The following is a 26,328-nucleotide window of genomic DNA, read 5'->3' on the forward strand; positions in this document are numbered from 1 at the left end:
TTCCATAAATAAGTTTGTGCAGTTGACGATGGTCAGCCCGTCTTAAACCAACCTCACGTAGTCACGTCCTCACCACGCACAGTGTAGAGAAGGATAAAGGGCTTTTGTGAAAATAAAATTCTACCCGGGGGCTTCCATCAAAAAAGAACAGCCGTTCAAAGGACCGCAGTTTTTGGATTTCTATATAAACCTTCAAAAACCCGCGGCAATTGCCCTCAGATGCATAGTACTCGCACGCCGCGACGCCTCTGCTGAACATTTCGCTCTCTTCCAAGATATTTTTTCCTCCCACGATTCCTTCCTCCCATCCCTGTGGGGATTCATCGGCTCATCCGTACTAGCACAAGATGTGCGAGGGTGTGCGGGCCGCCGGCGACGCCGCCGCCGCCGCCGACGTCGACGTCATCACCTCCTCCGGCCGCCGGAGGATCCCCGCGCATTCCACTGTTCTTGTAAGCTTCTCCTCTTTCATCAGCAAATTCATGAATCCTTTTAGCTGGAGATAGTTTCTGTGGTCAAATTCTGGTTGGCGTCGGGCGTGTTCTGACGAGGAAATCTCCGTTTAATTCTTTGTTTGTTTGGTTTGATCACCAGGCGTCGGCGTCGCCGGTGCTGGAGAGCATCCTGCAGCGCCGCCTGAAGAAGGAGAGGGACGCCGCCGCCGGCGGCGGCAAGGTCCGCAGGGCCGTCGTCCTGATCCGCGGCGTCACCGACGACGCCGCGGCCGCCTTCGTCCGCCTCCTCTACGCCGGCAGCAGGTACCGTGCCCTCGTCCATTCCATTCGGCCATTCCCCTCTAGGATGGGATTTCTGCTGGTAGTCTTTGCTTTTCGAGCATCCGTTTCTTGCAAAAGATGGGCGATTAGTTGAAGAATTAATGGTCTTCGAAGACTAATTACTCGTATTAACTCACGAGGGGGAAAGAAAAACATGTCACACGTGTAGGCCACGCTGACAAGAAACTCGATCTCTTCTTCTATGGTTTAGTTGAAAATTATATATTTTTAGTTTATTTTTTTATTAGAGGGTACGTTTTTTCTGTTGATCATGGTAGCAGTAATTGGCTACTAATAATTGCTACCTAAACTATGAAAACGGTAGATACGACGAAATGATGTTGAAAGTTTTTAAGCGATGATAAACAGTGGGTGAAAATATGCTTAATCACTATTCTGTATCTGTAGCAGAACGAGCAAAACCTTCGGAGCGAATGCTGTAGGAAAAAAACTGAAAAAAAAAATCTGGTGTCCAAAGTCCTTGCTAGATAGGCAGTCCAATCAAGGCAGGCCCGGCTAAACCACGGATATTTTCTTCATCTATCACACAGCTTACAGATCCAATGAACCATTCCAAGAATCTCGCTAAGTGATTAGACAGATCGCTTTGGCAGCCTCCGTGATAAAATCCCCTCCAAGTTGGCCAATTTGCCGATTTTTTGTGCCTCATCAAACTGTGCGAGTCTTGACAAGGCAGGTCAGGTAAGGTGACACAACACAACCCCACACAAATGACACAAACAGAGCATCGAAACATCGCCATCTCCAGCTCCGAGAGCCGTAAACAAATCTCGTGGAGCAGAATCCATGCCTTGCCTCGGCGCGTCGACTTGGACGGCACAGACAGAGAAAAAAAAAGAGAGAAAAAGTAGTAGTAAAGCGAAGCAACGATAAGTACTAGACCACTAGAGCAGTAGGAGAAGTCGAGAAGAGGATGATTTTGGCTTTCTTTTTCCGCCGCTTGGTTTGGAGTTTGGTGTGGTAGCGCCTGCCTAGTTGGAACCCTCCCCTTGCAGGCGAGCACCAAGCAGGCAGCCGATCTCGTCGGCGCCACAAGAAAAATCGTTGCTGTCGCTGGTGCGGCTTGCAGGGCCGGGACCGCTCGCCGCCTCAGCCATCATCTCGTGTTGGTTTTTGTTGAAAAAAAAAAAGAACTCTCTTTTTGTGTGTGGAGATGCAGAGGTAGGGACCTGCCCAAACTGTCCCAGTGTCCCGATCCGTTTGAAACGAATGAAGACTTTCGTGCCTTTCTCAACATTAGTAATAGAGTAAATTTCACAAAAGTAGAAGTTTTATGGTTCAAGTTGCAGAAAATCACACACATTTTGACACTTGACACTTGACACTTAAGTACATATATTTCGGTAGTTTAGTTTCATAAAACCACACTATCGATGAATGGATTCACCCGTGAGATGATATGGTTGTTCCACCCGTGAGATGACGTGGTTGTTCCATCTAAGATGAGGACGTGACATCATATTAATTTCGTGCGATGGCTGGTAATAGAATGCCATGTCCTCGTCTTAGGTGTAATAGCCACATCATCTCACGGGTGAATCTATACATCGATAATGTAGTTTTGTGAAACTACACAACCAAAATATATGTACTCAAGTGCCAAGTGTCAAAGTGTATGTGATTTTCTGTAACTTGGACCACAAAACGTGTAGTAGAAATATTTGAGAAAAAAACATTTGCATATTAGACGTGCTAATACTGTGTAAATTTTGTTAACTAATTGTGCAGTGGTGATGAGGAGGAGATTGACGAGAAGAGCGCGGCGCAGATGCTGGTGCTGGCGCACGCGTACCGGGTGCCGTGGCTGAAGCGGCGGTGCGAGGGGGCGATCGGGTCGCGGCTCACGGCGGAGTCGGTGGTGGACACGATGCAGCTGGCGGCGCTGTGCGACGCGCCGCAGCTGCACCTGCGCTGCACCAGGCTGCTCGCCAAGGAGTTCAAGGCCGTGGAGAAGACCGAGGCGTGGCGATTCCTCCAGGAGAACGACCCCTGGCTCGAGCTCGACATCCTCCAGCGCCTCCACGACGCCGACCTGGTATACATCATTATCGCTGTTCATCAACATGGTAGAATTTTACAGGAATTTCACACAAAAAAAATTCAAACTTTGAATTGTGCACTCGATGTGGTGTGGGGTATCCATGTTGGGCGCTTTTGTAAATGGCTCTGTGACACACGGTTCCATTGACACCGAAATGCATGGGAGGATTTGCACAGTGGGTCGTGCACTAGGGGAACATGATTTTGAGCGTGTTTTACTGGGATCTTTCGAGCCTTAAGTCCCTGGAATAGCCGGGGGCCACCGTGTCGCACTCGTGCACACATTTTATGTCGAGACGTGCTTTGCGTTTTGTGGTTGGTTGGTGGATTGAATGAGAAATTTCTTGTATCTGGGGGAGGCTAGGTCGGTCCGGTTGGTCTGTCCAACCACGTTGAATGGACTTCGAACGGCTTACCGTCTCGAAGTTTCCCGATCCTAAACGTTTTTGTTATGGTCGAATGATTTTGATTTTGACAAGAACCTAATTAGGACCTGTTTACTTTGATGTCATTTTCAATCTTACCAAATTTTGGTAAAGTTGTCAAAATTGTGGCTACATTTAGTTTGCTGTCAAATTTTGATAACTATATAAGAAATCCTGCCAATTACCAAAATTTTGACAACTATGCCAAAATTTTGGTAATGTTTTTTTCTTTTGCATTAAAGTGAACAGGCCCTTAATTGACCAATAATCTCTGAAATAGACTGATAAAATCGCATGATTTTTGTTTTAGTATTTTTTTTACTACTACTAGAATTCATGGTGGTTGATTTTTTTTTTCTCCGGTGTGATTGAATGGTGCAGCGGCGGAGGAAGTGGAGGAGGAAGAGGGCGGAGCAAGGGGTCTACGTGGAGCTGAGCGAGGCGATGGACTGCCTGAGCCACATCTGCACGGAGGGGTGCACGGAGGTCGGGCCGGTGGGGCGTGCGCCGGCGGCGGCGCCGTGCCCGGCGTACGCGACGGCGTGCCGGGGACTGCAGCTGCTGATCCGCCACTTCTCCCGGTGCCACCGCACCAGCTGCCCGCGCTGCCAGCGCATGTGGCAGCTGCTCCGCCTCCACGCCGCCCTCTGCGACCTCCCCGACGGCCACTGCAACACCCCTCTCTGCATGTGAGTGATCACAATGTCACACTCACACACCCATAAATGCGTCTTTTAAACATACGCTTGAAAAGATGAAAACTAGCGATATCATCTAATCTCACTAAAATATCGTTGAAAGTCTAAATGCGTATGCGTAATATTCAATTAGCTTACATTGATCTGGTTTTGACTTGGGAAAAAAAAATCTTTGCATTGTGTATTGCAGGCAGTTCAGGAGAAAGGAGGAGGAGAAGGCGGCAGCGAAGGCGAAGGCAAAGGCCGGCGATGATGACGATAAGTGGGGGCTTCTGGTGAAGAAGGTGAGGGTTGCCAGGGCCATGTCTTCTCTGGGCAAGAGGAGGCAGATGAGTTGCTCCCAGTGCTGAGCAAGTGCAATCACAGCATCAGCCTGAGACAGTCAAGAGAAGAGTATTGTAGTATAGAAGGGTACTACTATGTAGTTAGGCATAGTGCATGAGTGTATTGAAGTGAGCTATTTTTTGGTTTGTTCAAGATGGTTTGGTCTCTCAAGTTTGAGTTGCTTTACTGTCTTCAATTTGTAGAGTTCTTTTGTGAGGTGAGAGAAATGGGCTGAAATCTGTTGTAAAATTGCCTATATCGTAAATAAACTTTTAATAGTGAGGTATATGATCATTACAGTTTCATACCTGGATGATTACATTGATAGACTTTTTATGCCCTTCCCTTGGAAGCTCAACCTGAAAGCCTTCAACACAACATGTGGCTTTCTGAACACAATATGCAAGACATTAGTGCCTCAAACCGACATTACTTAGTGGCTCAAACCATAAACATGAAGGATCCAAGCTGGTTTTCAACAAACCTTGATAAACAAACATTAGATCAGGCCTCAATCGTTTGTCGTTTCTTTACTTCACTTTTGTAAGTTGGGTAACTCGAGTAACAGAAAGCACACAATTTATACATGATGCAGTGACGAAAGAAAGAAGACGAACTCAAAAGAAAACAGTTCAAAAAGGGGCACAGCGAGCTGAAAAAAAGACGATGCAAATATTTGGTTTTTAAGAAATACATATAGTTTGTTAGAACAATAATAATGCAGAAAGGCAACCAAAAGATGCGCATCTTGTTCTAAACATTAGACATTTGTTTCACCAAAAAGACTGACCAGCTGAAACATCTATGAAATCGATACTAAACATCACGCCAAACCATGGAAATGGAGCTGCATGTTTTGCTCTTTTGTATAATACAAACTGCAAATAACTCATCATGAGCTTAGCCGCTTGCATTTGACAAAAAGTTATAAGATCTCTTGTTTATTGGAGCTGTGGAGAATACATCAGCCAAGCATTATCACTTGGAAAGTACATTCCAAGGAAGAAATTTGACAAAGCAACTACTAAAACCATTGCCAAATGATAATCATGATTCACTCTCCTTTGCTTGGGCCATTAGCTCAGCTTGCATTCTCTTTATCTCCTGTTCCCTTTCCATCCTCTCTTTCTGCAAGAACAAAACCACTTTCAGCATATTCCAACAAACACAGTACATGCACAAAACACATCAATTTGCACACGGACTTCCAACTTTCAGTCGCTGTGGTTTCGGTGGTGGGTGTGTATATGGGTGGACAGGTAGAAACTTGTCTCAAGAGCACATAGGAGTACAGAACACCAAAACTTGTTCGCTTGTCTCAATCTAGCATTTAAAAAATTCTGACAGTAGTTAGGCACCTAATGTTCACTTGTCTCAAGAGCAATCTAGCAAACGAGGAGCCAAAAGAATGTGAACATGCATACAAAGTCGAATTCTACCTGTACAGAATTTCCTATTTCTAAGGAGTTTGGTAACAATCCTGACGCCCAAGACAATTTTGATAGACCGATGATCAATCGCAGCATCACAGTGCTGGTGGAGTACATAAAAAACAACTGATGTGCTATTTTTTGCAAATAGATAGCAAGTTGTTCATGAGCAATTACCCTTAATGTGAGACAAATGCAACAAATGAAGAAATCAACAAAACAGAATACTGATCCTAGACTTCGTACATAGGTTATAAGCCAACCTTGGGTGATTCAACCTTACTACCTTAGGAGGAGCCCAGCATAATTAAATGAATATAACCATATCTAATGTGTCAAACAGGTTACTAGTTGCCTTGGGCAATTTACGCTTAATATGAACCCCTCTGTAACCACAGGGTGTACAGCATTCGGCACTGAGTATTAACTTGCACAACAGTCAGGAGTTTGCAGGCTGCAGCAATTAATCCACACAACATAATCATATTGGGTTCACAGGCGTTTCTGCTACGCTGTGATTCCCTAGTGCATAAATTGATTTTCTTGTGTGCCTGGTGTGCCTTAAGATGCGAGATGCAACCATTGTTTCCTCGATTACCACAACTCTCCATGTTTCATTTCAGATGTATTCATTTTTTTTTAAAAAAAATGTAAGCCACGACAGTGCAGCACAGCCACCAACACTGCAGAAAGCCAAAGCATCAAATCTGAACCCTAAAACTAGAACAAACCAACTCCAAATAATCCGCGGTTCATCAGGTCAGGACGGATCCGGCAACCCCCAGCACAGCCTAACACCCACGCGGACCAATCACACACAGGCAACGCCTAGATCTAACATGCCAAACTGATGAATTTAGTGGGGAAAGATAGATTAGGGCAGGAGCTAGTGTTACCTTCTCGTCCTGGTGGAGGGCGATCCAGACGTGGACCCTGTCCATGGACTGCCAGAAGAGGAACGCGCCGAAGGTCATGGCGAAGTAGGTCGCCACCTTCACCATCTTCCTTCTTCTCCTCCGATCTCCCACCCTTTCGCTCCGCGGCGGATTTGGGATTTGGCAACGGCGGCGTCTTCGGGACAAGGGGAAGGGGGAGAAAGAGATACACACAGACTTCACCAATAGGAGACGGCCGTACAAACTCTCTTGGGCTGAGCGGGCCGAGAACAACTTCGCTAGATTTTTAAATGGGCCTCGTTAACTGGTGGGACCAACCGATCAAGCTAGTTCTGCGTGTGAGAGGAGAAGAAAATATCGAAAATATATGTAAACGATCGGTATATGATTAATTAAATATTAATTATTTTAAACTTGAAAAATATTTTAATATGATTTTTAGGATAATTTTTCATAAAACACACCGTTTAGCATTTTGGGAAAAATATGCATGAGAAACGAGGGATTTTTCTCTATGTCCCTCTCTCTCTCAAAATAATCTTATACTCTCTTCATCCCATAAAATAAACCTAAGACATGATGTTGTGAGTTTGTCCGAAGACCCGAAAACTGTGCCATTATCAAATCGAAATTTAAAAATAGAGAAGAAACACAAATCACACCTGTTAGCTTTTCCGTATTAAATGGATATTATCTTCGTCCAAAAAGACATCATTTATCTCTAACTTATGCACCTGTTGACGAGTACGTACTGTACTAAGCAACGATCAGAGTGCAAGCACAGAAGCACTAAGTCCCTGACCATAAGACATGTTTCATTCACAGTTCTTAGTATTTCCCTATGAATAACATGTTCATTTACAGCTCATACTAACCCTTCAGATAAGACATGCTCTTAGTACTTCCTTATGAATATGATGTAATAGTTCATTTACAGCTTCCAAGAAGCTTACAGATACATACGACAACAGCACAAACTATTAGTACGACGGCTTGCAGACAAGCAATCGTGCAACCATCCGAAATATCAAAAACCGAGTTACATTGTTATACATCTCTCAGTTACATCATGCATCGCCGCGCAGAGTTGCTAAAAAGATCGCTTCCTTTTCATCTCTGTTCCTTGCACATGCAAGCCATCAGAGCAACAGTTATATATGTTCAAGGAGGTATACAGTCGAGCCCTATGTTGTCTTCTTGTTTATAGAGCTTTGTCTGACCAGGCTAGCAATCGTCAACTTGTGTGATTCATCGTGGCACCCTCATTATTGCAGCAGTCCACTTCTCTTCCCCCAACCCATGGCTACTATGTACATAACCGTGCAGCCAGCAATGGTTCCCAAAGTGGTTTCCCAAAATTTCATGTTTGATGCTCGTTTCTCCTCCTCATTTGTAGGATCAGCATAAAGCGATATACCGATATTCATCCCAAAAAGACCAACAACGGCCACTCCAGCAGTAATGACAACAGTTGCAGTGGAGAGCATGACCCCCATCTGTAGAAGTTGATTTTGCTTGTCATCCAACATGATGTTGATATAATCTTCTGTATCATCAACATACTCTCTCAGCTGCAAGCATAGAGAAGAAACGTCAAATCTCAACTGCACATAAAACAACATGAATTTGGTTTATAAACCCTCAACTGCACAACTCCCTGGACCAGTTTCCCACAGTTGCATGCGATGCTCATATAGGAGAATCAAAATAAATCATTGTAAAGAACCTCCCATGAAATCAGGAAAAAAACAGAGCAAATGCCAATGGATCCATGAAACGCAACGCACAACCTTCCTAGCAGCCCAACATAACATGCATAAAACATTATAAAATTGTAGATTCGTTGGTAATATACTTGCTGACAACAAATAATAGGTTGTAAGAACACTTTGGAGCAATACAAGGAACAGGGAAAGGCAAAGTCATTACATGAGATAGCTTATTAAGTGTGCCATCAATTTGAACAAAGTAGGCCTCCAAAAGCATCTCCAGTTCTTCAATGTGTGGCTTATAGCCAATAAAGGTACCATTGCTTACATCTGCCTCACTTCTATAATCTTCATCCCTACACAGATATAAAATTATACATACACAGAGACAACAATGGCTGATTATGGGTGGAAGAGACACAAATACATCCTGTTTTATTCTTTCAAGGAAAATGTAGACATGTTGTGCTCTCATGACTTACCTATCCACCTCCAGTTGAGATGGGTCATCAACCTCAACTCTAGATGAAGTCTCACTTATTTCTTGTCGAGTAAGCTTTTCTGTCAAATACATTTCAGCCATGTCCATTTCATCATCCAACAAATGCTCAAGTTCATCCCTCACCTATAAGAAATAAATATTTTAACAAGGGTGGAATGCATTCAGAGAATGTTGAAGGAAATAATATTCAGAAGAAAGGCAAGCAAGCTTGAGAGGAAACTATGGAGGACAACAAAAGACCGATGCTTGTGTGTGCATGCACATGCATGCGATTGTTGTGGGCTGCGGTTGTTGTATTTAGCCTTTGGGTGTAAGTGGTGTGGGGGAAGTACTTCACACAACTATATGAAGGTTAAACAAGTAGTGTTGCAGCCAGCAGAAGGAAAAAAAAAAATCATGTTTAATAACACCTGACCAATTAGGAAGTTCACACATTTAGCAGTTGCACTTGATCAAAAAAATATGTTTGATGGCATAAACATCAGATACACACTCAGTGTTTATCTCCAAACCATGAGAGCAACATAAATAAGATTTAACATAGGTAAGAACGAAAGAACCTACAGGTAGGTGACATGAAGTGTGATTGAAAAGGTACAATTTCCTACCTTCTGCACACGACCAGAGATTGCAACCAGGCGGCTCTTAATTTGCCTAACTCGCTCAAGATTTAGTGTGCTTATCTTTGAAGTCAGCTCATCAAGTGCCGGATACGCCTCTTGCTCCAGAGTCGACGTCTGAAGGAGGAAAAAGGTCAGACACTATAAACATCAAGTAGGCTATGTTTTACAGGTTGTCTGGTTTCATAAGATGCATGAGTTTCTCCATAACTAAGGTTCAGAACACCTCTTTCACAGCGAATTTGAAGAACCATGCTTCATCAAATTTCTATATGTCTCTCCTAAGGGCTTGGCCTCAAGTTAATAACCACTTAACCAGCACATGTGAAGATAAATTATCTAATCTTCTATGTAAAAACAATGACCACTTAGTTACCAAACAACCGAAAAATGTATCAAAGCTTTTTATTAATTCAGTTCCATATATGCATTCTAAAACTTCACCAAACTTTACATACAGGTGATTGCATAAGGGAAAGCACTTACTTCCTCTTCTAGGCTTCTACAGGCTGACTCAAGGCACACTTCAAGTGCTCGGAATTCGAAGGGTAAAACTTTGGTATTTCCATCTTTTGCAGCAGTCAATGTGGGCATACTGTTGCTGTGAGTCATTCCGCCTACCACATTGGAATTCTTGTTAGTCATCTCCAATTCATTTGGTGTGGTTGAAGTCAGAGCAGGAAATGGTGAAGTAACTGCAGATGATTCGCCTTCCATATCAGTAAATTCTGCAGCCTGATAAAGAAGAAAAGACATTTAGTGATATAACCCCTAACACGGTCAGCACATAGAAGTAAACCATCATCTATTGTTCTGCCTATGCATTATCCTGGACCATTTCTCCATATCTATCTGCACCTGCTAATAAACTTTGTCTTGGTTACGATTACCTCACAATGGCTACTATCAGTGTTTGAGGAAGAGGGGGGGGGGGGGGGGGAGAGATAAACAATGGCTACTACGCAAAGTTCATTGAGGGAACACAACAGAAATTAACAAGCATCTACATGTGATCTCGCAAATGTACTCAAGAAGAGTCAAGATGAGTAGGGCCAGCCTGATTGCAATTCTGATAAACTACAATTAAAAAATATATAATTCCACAAGGTATGCTGCCGATATACAGTAATTCTTATCCACTCGAACCACTGCTACCATACCATACAACTCCTAAAACATACAGTCTATAGGCAAAACTGCAAAAGGGCAAAATGATTAGAACCCGTACAAGGCAGTTCAATCCACCATAATCTCGGACCTCATACCACGATTCTTCATATAAATTAGCAACAGGGAGGGAGGGAGGAGGAGATGTTGGACCTGGTCGGAGGACGAGGCGAGGACGCGGGCCTGCAGGTCGCAGACAAAGCTCGCGAAGGCGGGGTCCTTGGAGTTCGGGAGCAGCACCTCGGCGGCGGTGATCACGGCCTTGACGCGCTCCAGGTTGACGACGATGGCGCGCTCGCGACCCAGGATCGTGGAAGGGTACGACAGCAGCGGGTCCAGCACCCGCAGGTCGCGCGCCGGCAGCCCCGTCCGCGCCATCACCGCGTGCTTCCCGGCCTCCTCCACCCGCGCCTGCCCCGACGCCGGCACGACCAGCCACTCCCGGCTCGCCGCGGCCGCCGCCGCCGCCGCTTTCCGCCTCCCGCCGCCGCCGCCGCCGCCGCCCGCCGCCGCCGAGGGCCTCATCCTCTCTATACCCTAGGGTTAGGGTTTCGATCGACGGAAACCGTGGAAAGGGGGGATGAGTTCGCGGGAGCCGGATGTCGGGAGATGCGGCATTCGGCGGTGGTTGGCTCAGGAGAGACGGATTCGTGGGGAGTAATACGCGATTTAGACAAGGGTGTTTTTGGAAAATTACAGGATCGCTGGAAATTGTGGAGATCAGAGTAAGAGTAAGGGTGTTTTTGCAAAGTTTTTTTGACATGAGAGTTGAAAGCCATCATTAGCCGTTGGATTAATGCGGGCCAGCTGCATATGAGGCGGGAAGAGAAGTGACGCTACCATGGGGTTGGCATCGTCCTTCGGGGTGATACGGCAAACTTTGCATCTGCTTCATGTAGAGCATCCATACGTGACCAACCGCTGGATTCTTAGTTTAAGTCTGTAGAAATTAAAAGGAGAACATGGAGATAACAATAGCATGTTTGTTATTGGTGCTGATTTTCTGAATTCATTTGTTACCGAAATAGGTGCAGTACGATGTTAGTTACTTGTAAGATATGGGGGGGGATGGAATCTAGCTGTTGGTCACGTATGGATGCTCCAAATAAAGCAACGGCAAAGTTTGCCGTATCACCCTGAAGGCAGACGATGCCAACCCGCCACAATGCATCCCAAACAGCTAGGCCTTCACTTCAGCGACGTGGGCGAAAACCAATCGACGCACCGGGCCATCACGCTGGCAGGAATTTTTTTTTGCAAATGCGTAGAAGATTGCAAATTAATATTAATATATTAGATGATGCCCCACGCTTTGCTGCGGTATATATATCAGATAATGGAGAAATGATGAAATGATTTGGATTGAAATATTATAAAAATAATTTGAGAATAATGATTTAGCATGTGAATGTTTTGTTTTAGAATGAAATAAATTGTAGATATAATTAATATGTGCTTGCACGTTGAGTTTGTGTGCATAATGGGTTTATATGGCATGCTTGCATGTAGATTTTATAGGAGTGCTAATAAATACTATGTTTGCATATTGAGCTTTAGGTGTTTAGTGGACAATAACTTTATAGAAAGAAGATATTAGAAAGAGAGTTCAATTATACACCACAATCAACCATAGAGGGTCATTGTCCGGGAATAAGGATAAAGAAAAAAAAACTGAGTTAAAACTGGACGCTACTTCTATACAAGAGAGAGGGGAGGCGGAGCCCCACTGCACTCCCAACAAGTCCCCAAAAGACGCGGCGCCAGCAGCTGAGCATAGGTGTTTTTTTAGAATGGACTCGAGAACCACCGAAACTGGCGAGAGAGAGAGAGAGTAATCTAACATAGAGTTCCGATCCTTCTACAGCTACTAGGAGACGAGGAGGACTAAGGAATCAAAACCCTTGTGACAATACTCAGGCAAACAGACCATAGAGGTCGGCCTCCAGACCTGAAGAGAGGAGCCACAGGCCCTAAGGTCTTGTTTAAAGAGTTTAAGATTATAAAAAAGCTGATTAGTAGCTACGGAATCTGGTTCGTAGTTTATTTTAAATTTTTGTAACTACACTTTTTAAAATTTCGATAAAAGAATTTTGAGTGCTTGAGAGTGATTTTGATTTTGGGAGAAGCTGTAAATGACAGAAGCCCTTCACCTTTGAAAGCCTAAGAAATTTTCTGCTAAGTTGTTGGAGAAGGTATGCCAACTGTGTACGTGAAATAGAGTTCCCTTTGTTTTTTTTTAAAAAAAAGATAGTGTTCCTTCACCAGAAATATCACAAAATATATTAGAAGACTTCCAGGATTCAAGACATGTTTCTGTTTTCAGCTTGATAAAATAGCACGAGGTATTGATGACATGCTGGATGTATTGCATCCAAGTGCAGGTAGCATATGGGGCATTCGAATGAAATATATACTGATCTATGTTGGCCGTCAAGATTTTATTTACGTTATATATTTTTATAGCGTCCAAACCAATGAGTACAGTTAATTTCTAGCACACAGTGATGTTTTCAAGTGTGGTATTCCAGTTTGTTGAATTGTTGCATATTTGGAGATCTATGACCACTGATGAGAAGCTTGAACTCAGTGTCAGTGAGCGCTTCCGCAAGTTTCCAGATAAGGTTTTCGAACGCGTGGTGGAGATAATTGGGACAAGAAAACTAGCAAATGAGTGTTCAGCACAAGAAACCTTATGTGGCTTCATCAATCTTCAACTGTAAGAGGTGCTACTATTTGATAGAAGGTCAAGAATACATGAATCAGGTTCAACGCATCATTGGCTCATTGCATTGTTGAAATTTCACGAAACCGGCGATCATTGACGAACGTTTGTGTCAAATTGCATGCATCAATCAAATCGCCTCATCCATTCTGGCAGCTCAAAGGAAGCTTTAAAGTTATCGTCGTCCGTTCTTCTTGACTTTGCTTTTCCAAAAGGAAACATGATATGATTTGCACCAAGATAATGGATGGATTGGAATGAGAGGGTGAGATATCGGAAGATACGGTGTGGCTTTAAAGCATATTCTACTGCACAAACAGGGATCTTCCCCGGCTATGGTATCAATGTTTCGTTCATAAAAAAAAGTTATTATGTTATCGATTTTCCTTTGCCGTCCCTTGCGCATTAGGAAGATTTGACATGGATAACGAAATAGTTCCGTTGTGTTACAGGGATACAGCCAGAACATGCTATATTTGCCTATCTAACTCAATTTCCCTGCAAAATTTATCACAAAACCATATATTTAGTGCTAAATTGATCACAAAACCACACATTCAGTGCTAAATTTATCACAAAGATTTCGGAGCTTGAATTTCAGCGTATAAACCATTTTAAAACTTACATGCTGAGTTCATTTTTTTGTGGTGGTGGTAGGGTGGGGGGAGGGTTGGTTCATTGTACTTTAATTTTAGCAATTGTTTTTTTAACTGTATGTAATATAAATATAAAAGTTGTACATATAAATTATTATTTATTGCTTATATGGTGTTTTGCGGCTTATTTAGCTGTAAGCAAAACAATCAGGTTGATAGATTTTAGTTATAATATCACAAAATCACATATATACCATCAGTTTTATCATAAACCTACATATTTTAAATCTTAGATTTATTAAAAAAAATACAGATTTTAAGCCTCCATTAGAATAACAATGTTAGGATGGAGCAGTTATAATATGTAATTTTATGATAAAGGATATGCTGTATATGTAACTTTGTGATATTTATAGTAAATTTAACTATATATAGTTTTGTGATTTTTTTTTCAAAATATCTACAGCTACTTGAAATTTACTCTTTAAGGAAAATCTCTCTAATTGAAAAGCTAATCCCAAGACGCAACATGGTTGGGCCACGGAAGCAACACCAAGTATACCCGTCCGATTCAGAAAAGGACAAAATAGAGAGAGACGATCGTAGCCATTAGATGAGAGAAAAAAATCTGCATAAATTCTTCACGAGGCTTTGAGGCGAAACGGGCAAATGGCATGATCATGAACAGGAAGGAAAACAAAATGAGCGGCAAAGGAAAAAAAAATCCTCCATGGTCACTCTCAGAACCTGATCCAGGCGCTACTCTTCAAGAGCAAGATGACTTCAATGATAGGCCGGTGAAGTGCGGCGGAGGCGGCTTGATCTTCCTCATCATGCCACTGAGTCTGCCTCCACCACCTCCTCCACCATTGCATCCACTACGGTTCCCGCCTCCCGATAGCTAGATAGATAGGCGGAGCGTGAGAGATAGGCGGAAATGGAAGGAAAAGCAGAGGAAGAAGATCCTCACAGGCTTTGCTCTGCCTCACGCGGATATATCCTGATATCGATGCCAGCAAATCTCGAGCTACAGCCAATGTGCTTTTAGGAGAAAGAAAAAAAAAAGATACAACAATGAAAGAAAGAAAATCCAGAGAGAAAATGATGTGAACACACTCGCGAAGGGTGGCCCGATCTTCACGACAGTAGGTTGAAAACCAAGGATAACTTGTTGTAGAAACAGTGGGTAACTAGCTTTATAACTGCTAAGGTTGGATGCGACCAAGCGACGGGGAGAGAGACACCGAAACCGTGAGAACTTCGACTCGATCTCCGAACAACCGCAAAACCACAATTCGGAACTAATCCACACAATACGGTGCAGCCAAACTAGAAGCCGTGGTGCACGAACTAGGGGACCTCAGAGAGATCTTCCTCACAAGTCCAAAAAGAACTCGCAAGAACAAAGGGGTGTAAGACACTCAAGCAGCTTGGCTGAAAAAAACATTCAGGTTATCAAATCATCAAAAGTTGTTTCTGAAAGCACATAAGGAATATTTATACTAGGAACAACCCTCCTAGATAGGTATGAAAAGTCTTGAAAGAAGGACATAGACTAGCCCAAAGGCCTCAACAAGTGAATTTCCGAGAAGACTCGCGCGTCTGTTTGGCTTATGAGTAGCCTTCAGTAAAAAAAGGTCGTTACTCCTTATTGGAAAGTCCAAATGACATGGGGTCAGTTGCGTTGGAAAGCTAACTTAATAAGCTTTCACACCATGTGCATAATGCACTACGAAATATTATAGATTGATACAGTTTTGCATGGAAAGTTAAATGTCATGGCAGACTATTGGCCTTCGGAGCAGTGTCCACTAATCTGGCCATAACTCTTTAGTGGGAAATCCAATGGACGAGCGGTTTGTTGGGTGTGAAACTAGACTCAATAAGCTTTCCAAAAAAAAATGCTCATTCACCTTCATAGCTTTTGAGAATCAAAAGTTATGACGATTTCTTAAACTGGTCTGTTTTGAAGTTGAACTGGTCCGTTTTTCACTGTAGCGGTTTGATCTTCATGGTCCGATTCAGCTTCCTCTTGTTGCATAATCCTAAGCGCAACCAAAGTAGAACATTTAGGTAGTATAACATTCTCATCTATAGATGCATCAAATGTAGCAAGGAGTGAGTTCACCTGTTGTTGTAGTTTCTGCGCACGACTTTGCGTAATCAGTCCTTCCATTACTTGATCATGTGTAGCAGTAGTTGAACTTGGTATAGTCATGATTGGGATGTCCTCATCAGAAAACTGGCGACTAGCAAGAGACAGCGACGCAGGTGCCGCCGGAGTCAGATGATGCACCTAGCTAGCTAGCTGCTGCTGGAGAATGGAGATGATCGAAGGAAATGAATTGAGAGGATGAATAAAAGAGAGGATGAGAGATGGAACAGCTCACCGCTCTAGCTAGCTGCGCCTGCGACCGCCTCGTGGCTTCTTACTCATGCCTCTTTCTCAATATCACGCCTATAAAATAAAATTATTTATGAAAGCACCCCTAGGTAAGTATTCATAATTTTTGTTCCAAAAAACCTTGACATTTTGAAATTTCAAGACATCATATTCATAGCTCAACTGACAGTATGCATAACATGCGGAAGGACACACCTCCTCTACAGTACTTCCAATGTAATAGCAGTGGCTGATACGGGAGTCTGATTCCATATATTAGTGTCTGCGGACAATCTCATTGATACAGTAGGAGTATACAGCTATATACAGGTTTTAGTTCTATTCATTTCATATAATTATGAGCTAAATATACGTGCTTTACTGAACATAGAATAAAATTTACTATAATATTACATAAAATTCAAATTCATCTTAATTTAATTTTATATGTCACTGTTTTATTTGGATTTGATTGAATTTTAATATTTAAAATGGGTAATTTATAAATTTTACTATGAGAGTAAGTGGAGTAAGTGGAATTTTACTATAAAAATGGGTAACGAGCGTCACTATTTTCTCTAAAGAACATATTCACCACTCCTAACAGGATAGTTAAAATCACCTAAAATGAAATGATGATAATCCACATAACCTAAAAAATTCTAGCGATTGGATCAACATAAAGAAAAAAAAAGGCATGAAAAAGCATGCTCACGTGTGTAGCAAATGCGTGAAAATTATTTCTATATATATTTTATATTTTTTTACATGTTCTCAAATAATATAATATTATTAATAGATTTTCTTACACTATTTATAGTAGGATGGCCATAGTCGCGTGAATGCGCGAGTACAAAGACTAGTATATTGTGAACTACTTCAGGTCTACCTTGTTTGGTTTGAAGCAATCAGCGACTCAACCAAATCTTTATAATTTTAATGAAATTTGATTATTAATATAAACACTATTAATATTGAGTAGTAAAGACTATGATGCTTCCTCATTAAATGAGAGATTGTTAGGAGTGCATAGATGATTTAAGATCAATAGTAAAAAGATAAATAAAGATGGTTGATGGGATAGACAAAACTCTAGGAATACTTACATTTCGATACAAATTTTAAAGACTATGATGCTACTAAAAGAATCCACAATGTGTGTTTTGTAGGTACTAATTAAGAAAATCTTTTTCCTACCAGCCGGCCGTATATATTGGGCGGCATGGGTTATACGAAAAAGCTAAAATAATCGTTCTTCTCTTGTGATCCAATGCTTTAAATTAGTAATAATATTATTTTTAATTGTTTACAACTGAAGAGGAAAAACGAGAGATCGTAAGAGGCCTGAGTTCAATTTTTTGTTTAGTACAACTGAAGAGAGAAAAAACCGTTTACTTTTTTCACATTGTACGACTTTTTAAAATTATATATTATCAATCATGGACCACATAGTGCCACGAGAAAATAACTATACATTGCACGAATCTTGCTTTGCTAACCCGCTTTTCTTTGATGCGTGTTGCTATTACCTCGCGGTGAAACTATACAGTACGTTTTTTCTCCTATCTAATACTCCAACGGGTTTCAAAAAAGAAACTATATACGGACGCCCTTAATAATGGCAAAGTTGACACACTGTTGCGACAGCAAACCTACTTGCCTGCTACTACCCTGCTACTACGTATACTGTACTGTATACGTATATCACCAGACTGTAGTCTGTTTATTAATCCGCACAAAAGGAAAAGGAAAACTCAGTCGGCCACACACCACGTAGCGTCACATCATCCTCATGTAACAGCCTAGCTACCTCACACGACAGTATTGGTTTTCCGGCCGTTTTCGATCGCCTGACGCCCAGGAAAAAGCCGCTATTCCTGTGAGGCCCTGACGCCGACCGAAACTCCGGTACAGCATATGAGAACAACCACCTAACCACCCTTCATCCATCCGGTTAAGGCAATCATGCAAGAAGCAAACAAAAAATCCGTTTATGCCTCTGTTTAAATTGGTGAATGTACTGTGATAGCCAGCTATTAAACTAACTCATGCCGTAATTAATATGGGACAAATTAAGTATTTCATAGAAATTCTTATATATTTTAGTTTGGAATAAATTTAAGTGATAGAAGTCCTTATATTTGTTCACAACAGCAGACGACGTCACAACGGCAGCTAATGCTTCTTTCTTTTAGAGAGAGAGAGCGGCACAGCGGCTACAGCTAGTGCGAGCCACGGGTGCATATGCGACCGAGCTACAATGCCGTCGAATTCAGCTCATGTTTCCTTCCACCTTTTTAATTTCTTTAATTTGCATGTCTCTCCATCACTACCAAATTCGGCTGATCATTCATGCTTTCCATTGATCCCCTTCTATATATATATGTATGAAGTGTGCGTGTGTGAGAGAGTGTGTATGTATCAGTTTGATTGCATATGAAATGGCTGCTTCATCGCTCGACGCCGAGGCAGCAGCTGCAGGCCAACAAGACAAGGCCGGCAGCGGCAGCTACACCACTGCAGCCACTGCTCATCAAATAGACACAGGTGCAAGCATATCCATGGTGATCGATGAACAAACCAGCAATTCTTGATCTTATCCGTTCGATTTATAGCAACAAGAAGCATCAGGATCCACGCATTCTTGACACATATATTGAATTGTTAATTATTGATCGGTTTTAGTTTAATCGTTGGACATGTACACATGTGCATGCAGATTCATGGCAGCAGGTAGGGGTGCTGCTGGTGGTGGGGTTCAACTGCGCCTACGTGCTGAGCTTCTCCAACCTGATGATGGCGCCGCTGGGTTGGGGGTGGGGCATCGCCTGCCTGCTGTTCATCGGCGCCGCCTCCTGGTACGCCAATTGGCTCCTCGCCGGCCTCCATGTCATCGACGGCCAGAGGTTCATCCGCTACAGGGACCTCATGGGCTTCGTCTTCGGTGCGTTTCATGTCAGAGAAATTGGGTTGATTAATTAGTGAGATGAATAGATGATTAAGTTAGCTGGAGGCTGAAAATGCAGCTGACGAACCTTGTTAATTTACACGGTTTTGTTTGTTTTGTGAAGGGAGGAAAATGTACTACATCACTTGGTTCCTGCAGTTCATCACCCTGATACTCGGAAACATGGGCTTCATTCTGCTAGGCGGAAGAGCACTCAAGGTACAAAATTTGCTGTTAATTGTATCGAATATCCGATTAGCTGTCTATCTATGACCAATTGTAAGCTCGCAGTTTAGTTAGCCGATTTAGTTATTCATTTTTTTTTCACTGCAACCTGCAGGCGATACATGCGGAGTTCAGCAGCAGCCACTCACCGGCGAGGCTCCAGTGGTTCATCGCTGCAACCGGATTCGTCTACTTCGCCTTCGCCTACTTCGTGCCGACCATTTCCGCCATGAGGAACTGGCTGGCCACGTCCGCCGCACTGACCGTCGCCTACGACGTCGCCCTCATTGTCATCCTAATCAAAGACGGTAATCACTAATCACTACAGTATAGTACTACATGTCTCAAGTATTCTCTGTTGCGGTGCTCTATAATAGTAGAAAACAATCTAAACAGTTAATCTTATTTGATCAAATGGTTCATATTTACATTATCACCTTATTAGTTAGTAATAGAAACATGAAGAGATATTATTATCTAAGAAAAATATGTGCGGAGAGATATAATTGTCATTAGCAGTGACTAAACTACAGTAACATAAATTAATTATAGTTATTACTATTATTAATCATGGTATTAGTAAATTACTAATTTACCCCTAATAATACTCTCAGCAGAGAACATCGGAGTATTAATCTTTGATTTGATCATACATGTTCATGCAGCATCTGATCGATCGAACAGGATTTATATGTTTTTTTTGGTTTCGCATTTAGGGAAATCGAACAAGCAGAAGGACTACAATGTCCACGGGACGCAGGCAGAGAAGGTGTTCGGCGCGTTCGGCGCCATCGCGGCCATCCTCGTGTGCAACACCTCCGGGCTGCTGCCGGAGATACAGTCGACGCTGCGGAAGCCGGTGGTGTCCAACATGCGGCGGGCGCTGCTGCTGCAGTACACGGCCGGGGCGGCGGTGTACTACGGGATCAGCGTGGCCGGCTACTGGGCGTACGGCGCCGCCGTGTCGGAGTACCTCCCCGACCAGCTCAGCGGGCCCAGCTGGGCCACCGTCCTCATCAACGCCACCGCCTTCCTCCAGAGCATCGTCTCGCAGCACGTACATATATCATATACCACATTCTTCTCCTCCTCCCCGTTGATGGCGTGAGAGCTCAGCCTAGAACAAATTAATTAAGCTTTAAGCGGATTGATACATTTTAGAAACGTGGAGCAAATAATCCATATTAACAATTCGACAAATAATATGAAAAGAAGCCATAATGATGTAGAACGAAAAAGGTGTAAGATTGGTTGAGTATTATTCACTAAAAAAATTTAAAAAATATTTATTTAATTTTTAAAGCATTTTTTAAAAAAATATTTTCACAAAAAATATTGTTTAACGGTTTGAAAAATATGCTAATAACAAAATTGTAGAGTAACTAAGTTGAATTTTAGCTCTTTAGGGTAGGGCGTTTAATTTGCCGTGGATTAATGCGTGCGTGCGTGCGGGTGGCGCAGCTGTTCACGGTGCCGATACACGAGGCGCTGGACACGCAGATGCAGAGGCTGGACGAAGGGATGTTCTCGCGGTACAACCTCGGGAGGCGGCTGCTGGCGAGGGGGCTCGTGTTCGGAGCCAACGCCTTCGTCACCGCGCTCTTCCCCTTCATGGGCGACTTCGTCAACCTCTTCGGCTCCTTCGTCCTCTTCCCTCTCACCTTCATGTTCCCCAGCATGGTCGTCCTCAAGGTATGACGACACATTTCTGTTGAGAAATTGATAGCACTATAATTCTATCAAGATCATGATGGATGGATGGATGGATGGAATGGTGATGTGCAGATCAAAGGGAAGGATGAAGCAGGGAGATGGAACAGGATTTGGCACTGGGGCATCATCGTCGCCTCCTCCGTCCTCAGCGTCGTCACCACCGCCGCCGCCGTCCGTCTCATCGTCCACAACGCCAGCGTCTACCATTTCTTCGCGGACATGTAATCAATCGACGCCGGAGATTACCATTTGCACCGTCGATTACCATTTGCAAGTGCAGTGTGCTGTGATCAGCCGGGTTTAGAGCTTTGCATTCTTCCATTAAGGATGAGATTGCAAGCGCAGCGCTGTGATTAGCGGGTTTACAGCTTTGCATTCTTCCGTAAGGATTATATCATCTTTGACGAACACATTGGACCTAACCAATGTTAAGCTATGCCAACCTATTACACTTGACGCCGAACACGATATTATTTTTACCGAGGACGGCATGATACCAGTGTAACATAGTTGAGGCAATTTGCAGGTATGCCGGCATCAGAACAAAAGCAGGGGACAAATTCACTAGAAAAAATGGCACCAAAAAAAGTCACTTTCAATCATATACGAAAACTGCAAATCTTTACAAAAACGCATGAATAAACAAACAAATCTTGCATGAAGACGGCACTGGAAAACGAATCCTCTAAAACTTATGTCGGCCACGGTGACGAAACCAACATCGCGATATGTACAAATGTTCGACTAATCAGACAGACTCCTGTTCGATCCATCAGGATTTCTCCTTTTCTTTCTTTTCTTCAATTCGTTAGAATATTTTATCAACCCACTTCTTGCACTGGAGTTCGGATCATTCCTAGTGGGTTTCAATACTTGAGACATCCCCTGCTCCACAATCTTGGAGCAGTGGATTGCTGGCCTTGCGATCCTTGTCGATGCAAACCCAGTACTTAACGGGCTTGTCTGCAAGCCGTTCAAAGGCTTTGCATGGATTGCACTTGAAGCATCCAATACAATCCATCGCCCAATGTGACACAAGGTGGTCTCCAGTATGCCACCCATTCGCAAATGATCCAAACTGCCATTGCTAGTATAGCTTTATTCTTGTGGAGATTGGACTGCGACATATTGGGCACGATTCGAGGCTCTGCCCACAATCACAGCAGGTCTGCAAAATTATATACTTTGTTAGAAAAGGATGCTGACGCTGACGTTTCAACAAGCCCACAAAAGCAGAAAATGACACCCCCAAGAAGCAAGAAAACACTGAATCTAGCAAGAGGGTGAATGTCTCACCTGGTGTCCGCAGCCAAACGCCATGTCTTTGGGGTTCACAAGGCAGATTGGGCAAACCTACAGGAGAAAAAGAATTATTTAAGACACAAAATTATGCAAATGCCTGCCTTAAGAAACAAGCAACAGATAGCATGTTGTCACCGCACGCGAAGGTATACCTGATTGTCATAAGTAGAAGAAGGTACAGCAGGGCTCGAACTCTGTGCAGTTTCATAGTGAGGATATGACGATGATGATGTACTACTCTGTGGGTAGGTACTTGGTTTACTAAAGCTTTTTGATCCATACGAGTAAGCATCATGGCTTCCACCAGGGGGAGGGAGAGGAACCCTTTCAGGCGACTTGAAAGAGCGACGACTGATGCCACATCAATATTAATTTTAGTCAGAATACTACAGAATGAATCAATAATTCAACAGATCAAAGCATTAGAGTAATAACGTGTTAGGGGCGTACCCTAAAATTCCTAATTCAACAGTTGCTTTGTATTGCTGAGGTATCTCCATCAAGGCTGAAAGTGCAAATGCTGCCTCTTTCCTTGATTGGGGCATGTTTTTGTTCATGATCTCCGAAAAATTCACAAACTACACAGATAATAGATCCTCAGTAAGGAGTAACAAAAATTTCATCTACCATATACAAACATGCCTACATGGGTTCATTAGGGTTCTCAGTGACTTACTTGAAAATTGTCAAAAGCACGAGAAGGAATGTTGTCGTCAAACTCTTTCATCATGTCCCAAGGGCCATCACCAACTCCTACTAGCACAATAGACAACGGCAATTCACTGCAGACGAAAACCAGAAAGCAAAACATCAGCAACATCCATGACAGAGGCAACGCAAACTATGTGAACATATAAAGTAATCGCCACAAAAACAGGAGTCAAAATGCATGGGAGTTACAGGCGGTATGAGCATATCAAAACAATGTAAAAAAGGAACTTATGAAGTACGAACCTAGCTCTCACAATAGCATCAACAGTCTTTTGCTCTTGTGAACTCAGCTGCCCAGATGCAGTGTCTACACTCCTTGTAACCTGTGATAATATGACAGCTAATAAGGTATAAAGAAAATGAATGTCTAGTCGTTAGGTTGGTCCAACATGTAGAACAAGCTTCAAACTAAGAATAACCTCAAATAAAAAATTGCTCGACTAAGGATCATGTAGGACAGAGTATCAAATGACATTACAACATGCTTCAGATGGAACACAAGTGGACATAGAACATGCCATTTCTAATCCTCAAATTCAACAGTCCACCGATCCCAGCACGTGAAACTCCATATATGAAAAACATGTTTTGTCATTCAAAGCTTTAAAATAGTGAACTGAAAACAACGATTCATATGGGGAAAACAAAATTTCAGCATGAATGTTTTATTTAACAAAAAAAATATTTCCCTTTGTGTGTTTTACACAGTACCTGCCCATCAGCAATTATCAACAGAACATGGTACTGCCCGCCACTTTGTTCCACGATGGTCATTGCCATCTCAATGATTGGTGCAAAGGATGTTGGTCCTGTTCAAAAAACAACATTCCAAGTATGAATTAACAGTATAGAACCAGCATAAGAGGCATCACTGGGCAACATCAGCTTACCAGCTAAGCGCAAGTGTGGAACAAGTTCCCTGTACCGGCTTAGAGCTTCTGAGAATCCATTGCAAGGTCTCAAATCAGGATAAAAACAGAAGACGTCTTGGTCATGTGTTGTTGCTGAAAAAACACACCCAGTTGAATTATGATTGGACAAATTATAATATAGTGCGAGAAATGGTCAGCTAATGAATAGAATCGCTACCATCTCCAAATCCAAAACAGGGAATCAAGTTATCTTCATCAAATTTCGACAGTGTCTGTCCAATGATCGAGATTGCTTGTTCATACGGATTAGGTGCATTGCTAATGTGATGTAAACTGCGTCCATGGAAGGAAAATTTTCCTGTAAATGAAAACAAACCATAAGCATCAAGGGGCAATGCAACACAAAAGACTGATAAGAAAATAAACCAAACAACGATTTGTTAGTACTAACCTAACCATTCATTGCTCTTTGTGAAATCAATGCCAACAATAAGATTCGAAGACTCAAGTCCTGCTTGAGCTAGTGCATCAGTAACCTGCAATTAATATTAATCCTGAGCAAACCAATTCATGGGAATAATAGCAACACAATAGAAACTGGATTGTTTGCTTATGTGCCTGATTCTTATACTAATGGTTATGAGGCCAGAATACAGAAATGTTAGAAAAGTTTAAATACAACATATGAAACAACTTTTACCGATAAACAACTAATTGTGAACAATAGCGTAATGTGCTACGCAAAAAATAAAAAAAAAACATTCAGAAAACTTAGACATGGAGTTAGTAATGTAAGCAGAAAATTGGAAGTGTGAAACATTAAACTGGTGGACCAGTTTATCCCACCAATAAAAATAAACATCCTCCAATTGCCGCATTTTGGACATTGAGGCAAGGAGCATTCAGGAAGTACAGAGGCCAGACTCAATTGATTAATGCTAATTTGCGTACTCATAAGATCTTTGAGAATTGAGAAGACCAAGCAAAAGAGACCAACTACAACCAATAATGATGGTTGGCCGAAAGCTGGAGCCGCCAATAATGCCCAACCTCACAACAAACATTTTTTTTTAATTCTTCATCAACAGTGATTGGCAGTTGACCAGCAGGCTTAACGAGTCGTCTCCTTCTGATTTTTGCACAAACATCAATTCGATCCACCACTACAGATCATCCTAATCTGAAGTTTCAAGTGGCTACAGCTACAGATTGACCAACTATGAAGTGCAAATCGGTAACGAGCGATTCGCTAACAATCCTAAGATGGAAAAACAAAAAACCGCGATTAAGGGAGAAAGGCCTACACGAGCGGGTTCGAATCAACCAAATCCGATGCTCCGAAAAGCAGGATCGAATATCCAAATTCCACACGAATCTACAGAACCGCAGGATATGATGCTCGGGCAGATACCTGATCCACGGAGTGGTAGTCGTCGGCGATCCGCGAGTAGCGGCGGTCGAGGCGCGGCTTGGACGCGCCCCCCGCCCGGGCCGGCGGCTGCGTCGCCGCTGGGGACGGCATCGGCGGCGGCGGCTGCTGATAAGCCGGGTACGGCGCCGCGTATCCCCCTTGCGGCGCCGGCGCGCCGTAGTAGCCTCCTCCATGCGCATCCTGCCCATAGGGATACCCACCGCCGCCGCCGCCGCCGCCGCCACCGCCACCGCCCCACTGCTGCTGGAACGACGGCGAGTGGCCGTACCTCCCGTGGCCGCTCCCGTCCCGCGGGCTCCTCGACTGGCCCCCTCCCATCTCAACTAGATCGACCAAGGAAAAAAATCCAACAAAACCAACCAACCAACCGATCGATCGATCAACCAAGCCCGCGACGCGGGGGGCGTATATCTCCTCGTGCGCGACGCGGAGGCGGCGGGGGAACGACGACGACGACCAAGGTGAGTACGCAACGCAACCGCTCGCGGCGCCGCCTTTGCGGTTTATTTTTCGGGAGAGGCGCGGCGAGGCTTCGGGGCTCCTTCCTTCGCGTTGCGTCGCCGCTTGGGACTTGGGAGGCGTGAGCTGGTGGTGGTTTGGCTGCTTCTGCAGTGCCACGGCCTCACGGGTGCAACTGTGCAAGGAAGGAAAGACAGTAGTTTGGATTTACTCCGGTATATATACAACGCGTGTTCGATCCAATCACCACACGGTCCACACCGCATTTGGATTGGAGTTGGAGTTTTTCCTCGTCAAACTCCTCACGTGCGGGAAAACTTCACCCAGGTTTAACTTCACCGCGTTTAACGTACAATAG

At 43.2% G+C, this 26,328-nt stretch overlaps 5 protein-coding genes across 5 annotated transcripts; 2 read left to right on the plus strand and 3 right to left on the minus strand.

The window, feature by feature from the left end:
• Nucleotides 1-215: 215 nt before the first annotated feature.
• Nucleotides 216-4,611, plus strand: LOC4324985 (BTB/POZ and TAZ domain-containing protein 2). Its single transcript, NM_001405453.1, has 5 exons — nt 216-452; nt 595-758; nt 2,526-2,832; nt 3,644-3,951; nt 4,151-4,611. Exons 1-5 carry the CDS (start codon nt 348-350, stop codon nt 4,308-4,310), a joined length of 1,044 nt encoding a protein of 347 aa, NP_001392382.1. The 5' UTR covers nt 216-347; the 3' UTR covers nt 4,311-4,611.
• A 326-nt stretch (nt 4,612-4,937) lies between these two features.
• Nucleotides 4,938-6,866, minus strand: LOC4324987 (uncharacterized). The gene is made up of 2 exons (NM_001405452.1): nt 6,611-6,866; nt 4,938-5,412 (listed from the first exon to the last, which is right to left on the minus strand). Exons 1-2 carry the CDS (start codon nt 6,713-6,715, stop codon nt 5,332-5,334), a joined length of 186 nt encoding a protein of 61 aa, NP_001392381.1. The 5' UTR covers nt 6,716-6,866; the 3' UTR covers nt 4,938-5,331.
• Nucleotides 6,867-7,421: 555 nt separating this feature from the next.
• Nucleotides 7,422-11,243, minus strand: LOC4324988 (magnesium transporter MRS2-F-like). The gene is made up of 6 exons (NM_001405451.1): nt 10,762-11,243; nt 9,928-10,176; nt 9,430-9,558; nt 8,802-8,944; nt 8,540-8,675; nt 7,422-8,181 (listed from the first exon to the last, which is right to left on the minus strand). The coding sequence occupies exons 1-6, from the start codon at nt 11,131-11,133 to the stop codon at nt 7,876-7,878; spliced, it is 1,335 nt and encodes a 444-aa protein (NP_001392380.1). The 5' UTR covers nt 11,134-11,243; the 3' UTR covers nt 7,422-7,875.
• A 7,205-nt stretch (nt 11,244-18,448) lies between these two features.
• Nucleotides 18,449-21,685, plus strand: LOC4324989 (proline transporter 1). The gene is made up of 7 exons (XM_015760997.3): nt 18,449-18,856; nt 19,029-19,253; nt 19,381-19,475; nt 19,597-19,789; nt 20,198-20,538; nt 20,943-21,173; nt 21,267-21,685. Exons 1-7 carry the CDS (start codon nt 18,697-18,699, stop codon nt 21,417-21,419), a joined length of 1,398 nt encoding a protein of 465 aa, XP_015616483.1. The 5' UTR covers nt 18,449-18,696; the 3' UTR covers nt 21,420-21,685.
• Nucleotides 21,686-21,768: 83 nt separating this feature from the next.
• On the minus strand, nt 21,769-25,892 carry LOC4324990 (E3 ubiquitin-protein ligase RGLG2). Its single transcript, XM_015760989.2, has 11 exons — nt 25,491-25,892; nt 24,531-24,615; nt 24,297-24,437; nt 24,098-24,211; nt 23,919-24,016; nt 23,451-23,530; nt 23,173-23,278; nt 22,947-23,074; nt 22,649-22,847; nt 22,491-22,547; nt 21,769-22,362 (listed from the first exon to the last, which is right to left on the minus strand). The coding sequence occupies exons 1-11, from the start codon at nt 25,827-25,829 to the stop codon at nt 22,282-22,284; spliced, it is 1,428 nt and encodes a 475-aa protein (XP_015616475.1). The 5' UTR covers nt 25,830-25,892; the 3' UTR covers nt 21,769-22,281.
• Nucleotides 25,893-26,328: the final 436 nt, after the last annotated feature.

This window comes from Oryza sativa, chromosome 1 (assembly GCF_034140825.1).
Source record: "Oryza sativa Japonica Group chromosome 1, ASM3414082v1".
NCBI classification, from domain to species: domain Eukaryota; kingdom Viridiplantae; phylum Streptophyta; class Magnoliopsida; order Poales; family Poaceae; genus Oryza; species Oryza sativa.

Excerpts from the sequence above, each read along its gene's own strand:
- LOC4324985 (NM_001405453.1), top strand. The coding sequence starts at position 348 with ATGTGCGAGGGTGTGCGGGCCGCCGGCGACGCCGCCGCCGCCGCCGAC. Across the intron at positions 759-2,525 it reads CTCCTCTACGCCGGCAGCAG|TGGTGATGAGGAGGAGATTG; the intron begins GTACCGTGCCCT and ends CTAATTGTGCAG. Across the intron at positions 3,952-4,150 it reads TGCAACACCCCTCTCTGCAT|GCAGTTCAGGAGAAAGGAGG; the intron begins GTGAGTGATCAC and ends TGTGTATTGCAG.
- LOC4324987 (NM_001405452.1), bottom strand. The coding sequence starts at position 6,715 with ATGGTGAAGGTGGCGACCTACTTCGCCATGACCTTCGGCGCGTTCCTC. Across the intron at positions 5,413-6,610 it reads CCCTCCACCAGGACGAGAAG|AAAGAGAGGATGGAAAGGGA; the intron begins GTAACACTAGCT and ends TTGTTCTTGCAG.
- LOC4324988 (NM_001405451.1), bottom strand. The coding sequence starts at position 11,133 with ATGAGGCCCTCGGCGGCGGCGGGCGGCGGCGGCGGCGGCGGCGGGAGG. Across the intron at positions 8,945-9,429 it reads TCTCTGGTCGTGTGCAGAAG|GTGAGGGATGAACTTGAGCA; the intron begins GTAGGAAATTGT and ends TATTTCTTATAG. Across the intron at positions 8,182-8,539 it reads CACTTAATAAGCTATCTCAT|CTGAGAGAGTATGTTGATGA; the intron begins GTAATGACTTTG and ends CTATGCTTGCAG.
- LOC4324989 (XM_015760997.3), top strand. The coding sequence starts at position 18,697 with ATGAAGTGTGCGTGTGTGAGAGAGTGTGTATGTATCAGTTTGATTGCA. Across the intron at positions 19,254-19,380 it reads CCTCATGGGCTTCGTCTTCG|GGAGGAAAATGTACTACATC; the intron begins GTGCGTTTCATG and ends TGTTTTGTGAAG. Across the intron at positions 20,539-20,942 it reads AGAGCATCGTCTCGCAGCAC|CTGTTCACGGTGCCGATACA; the intron begins GTACATATATCA and ends CGGGTGGCGCAG.
- LOC4324990 (XM_015760989.2), bottom strand. The coding sequence starts at position 25,829 with ATGGGAGGGGGCCAGTCGAGGAGCCCGCGGGACGGGAGCGGCCACGGG. Across the intron at positions 23,531-23,918 it reads TGATAATTGCTGATGGGCAG|GTTACAAGGAGTGTAGACAC; the intron begins GTACTGTGTAAA and ends ATATTATCACAG. Across the intron at positions 23,279-23,450 it reads GATGCTATTGTGAGAGCTAG|TGAATTGCCGTTGTCTATTG; the intron begins GTTCGTACTTCA and ends TTTCGTCTGCAG.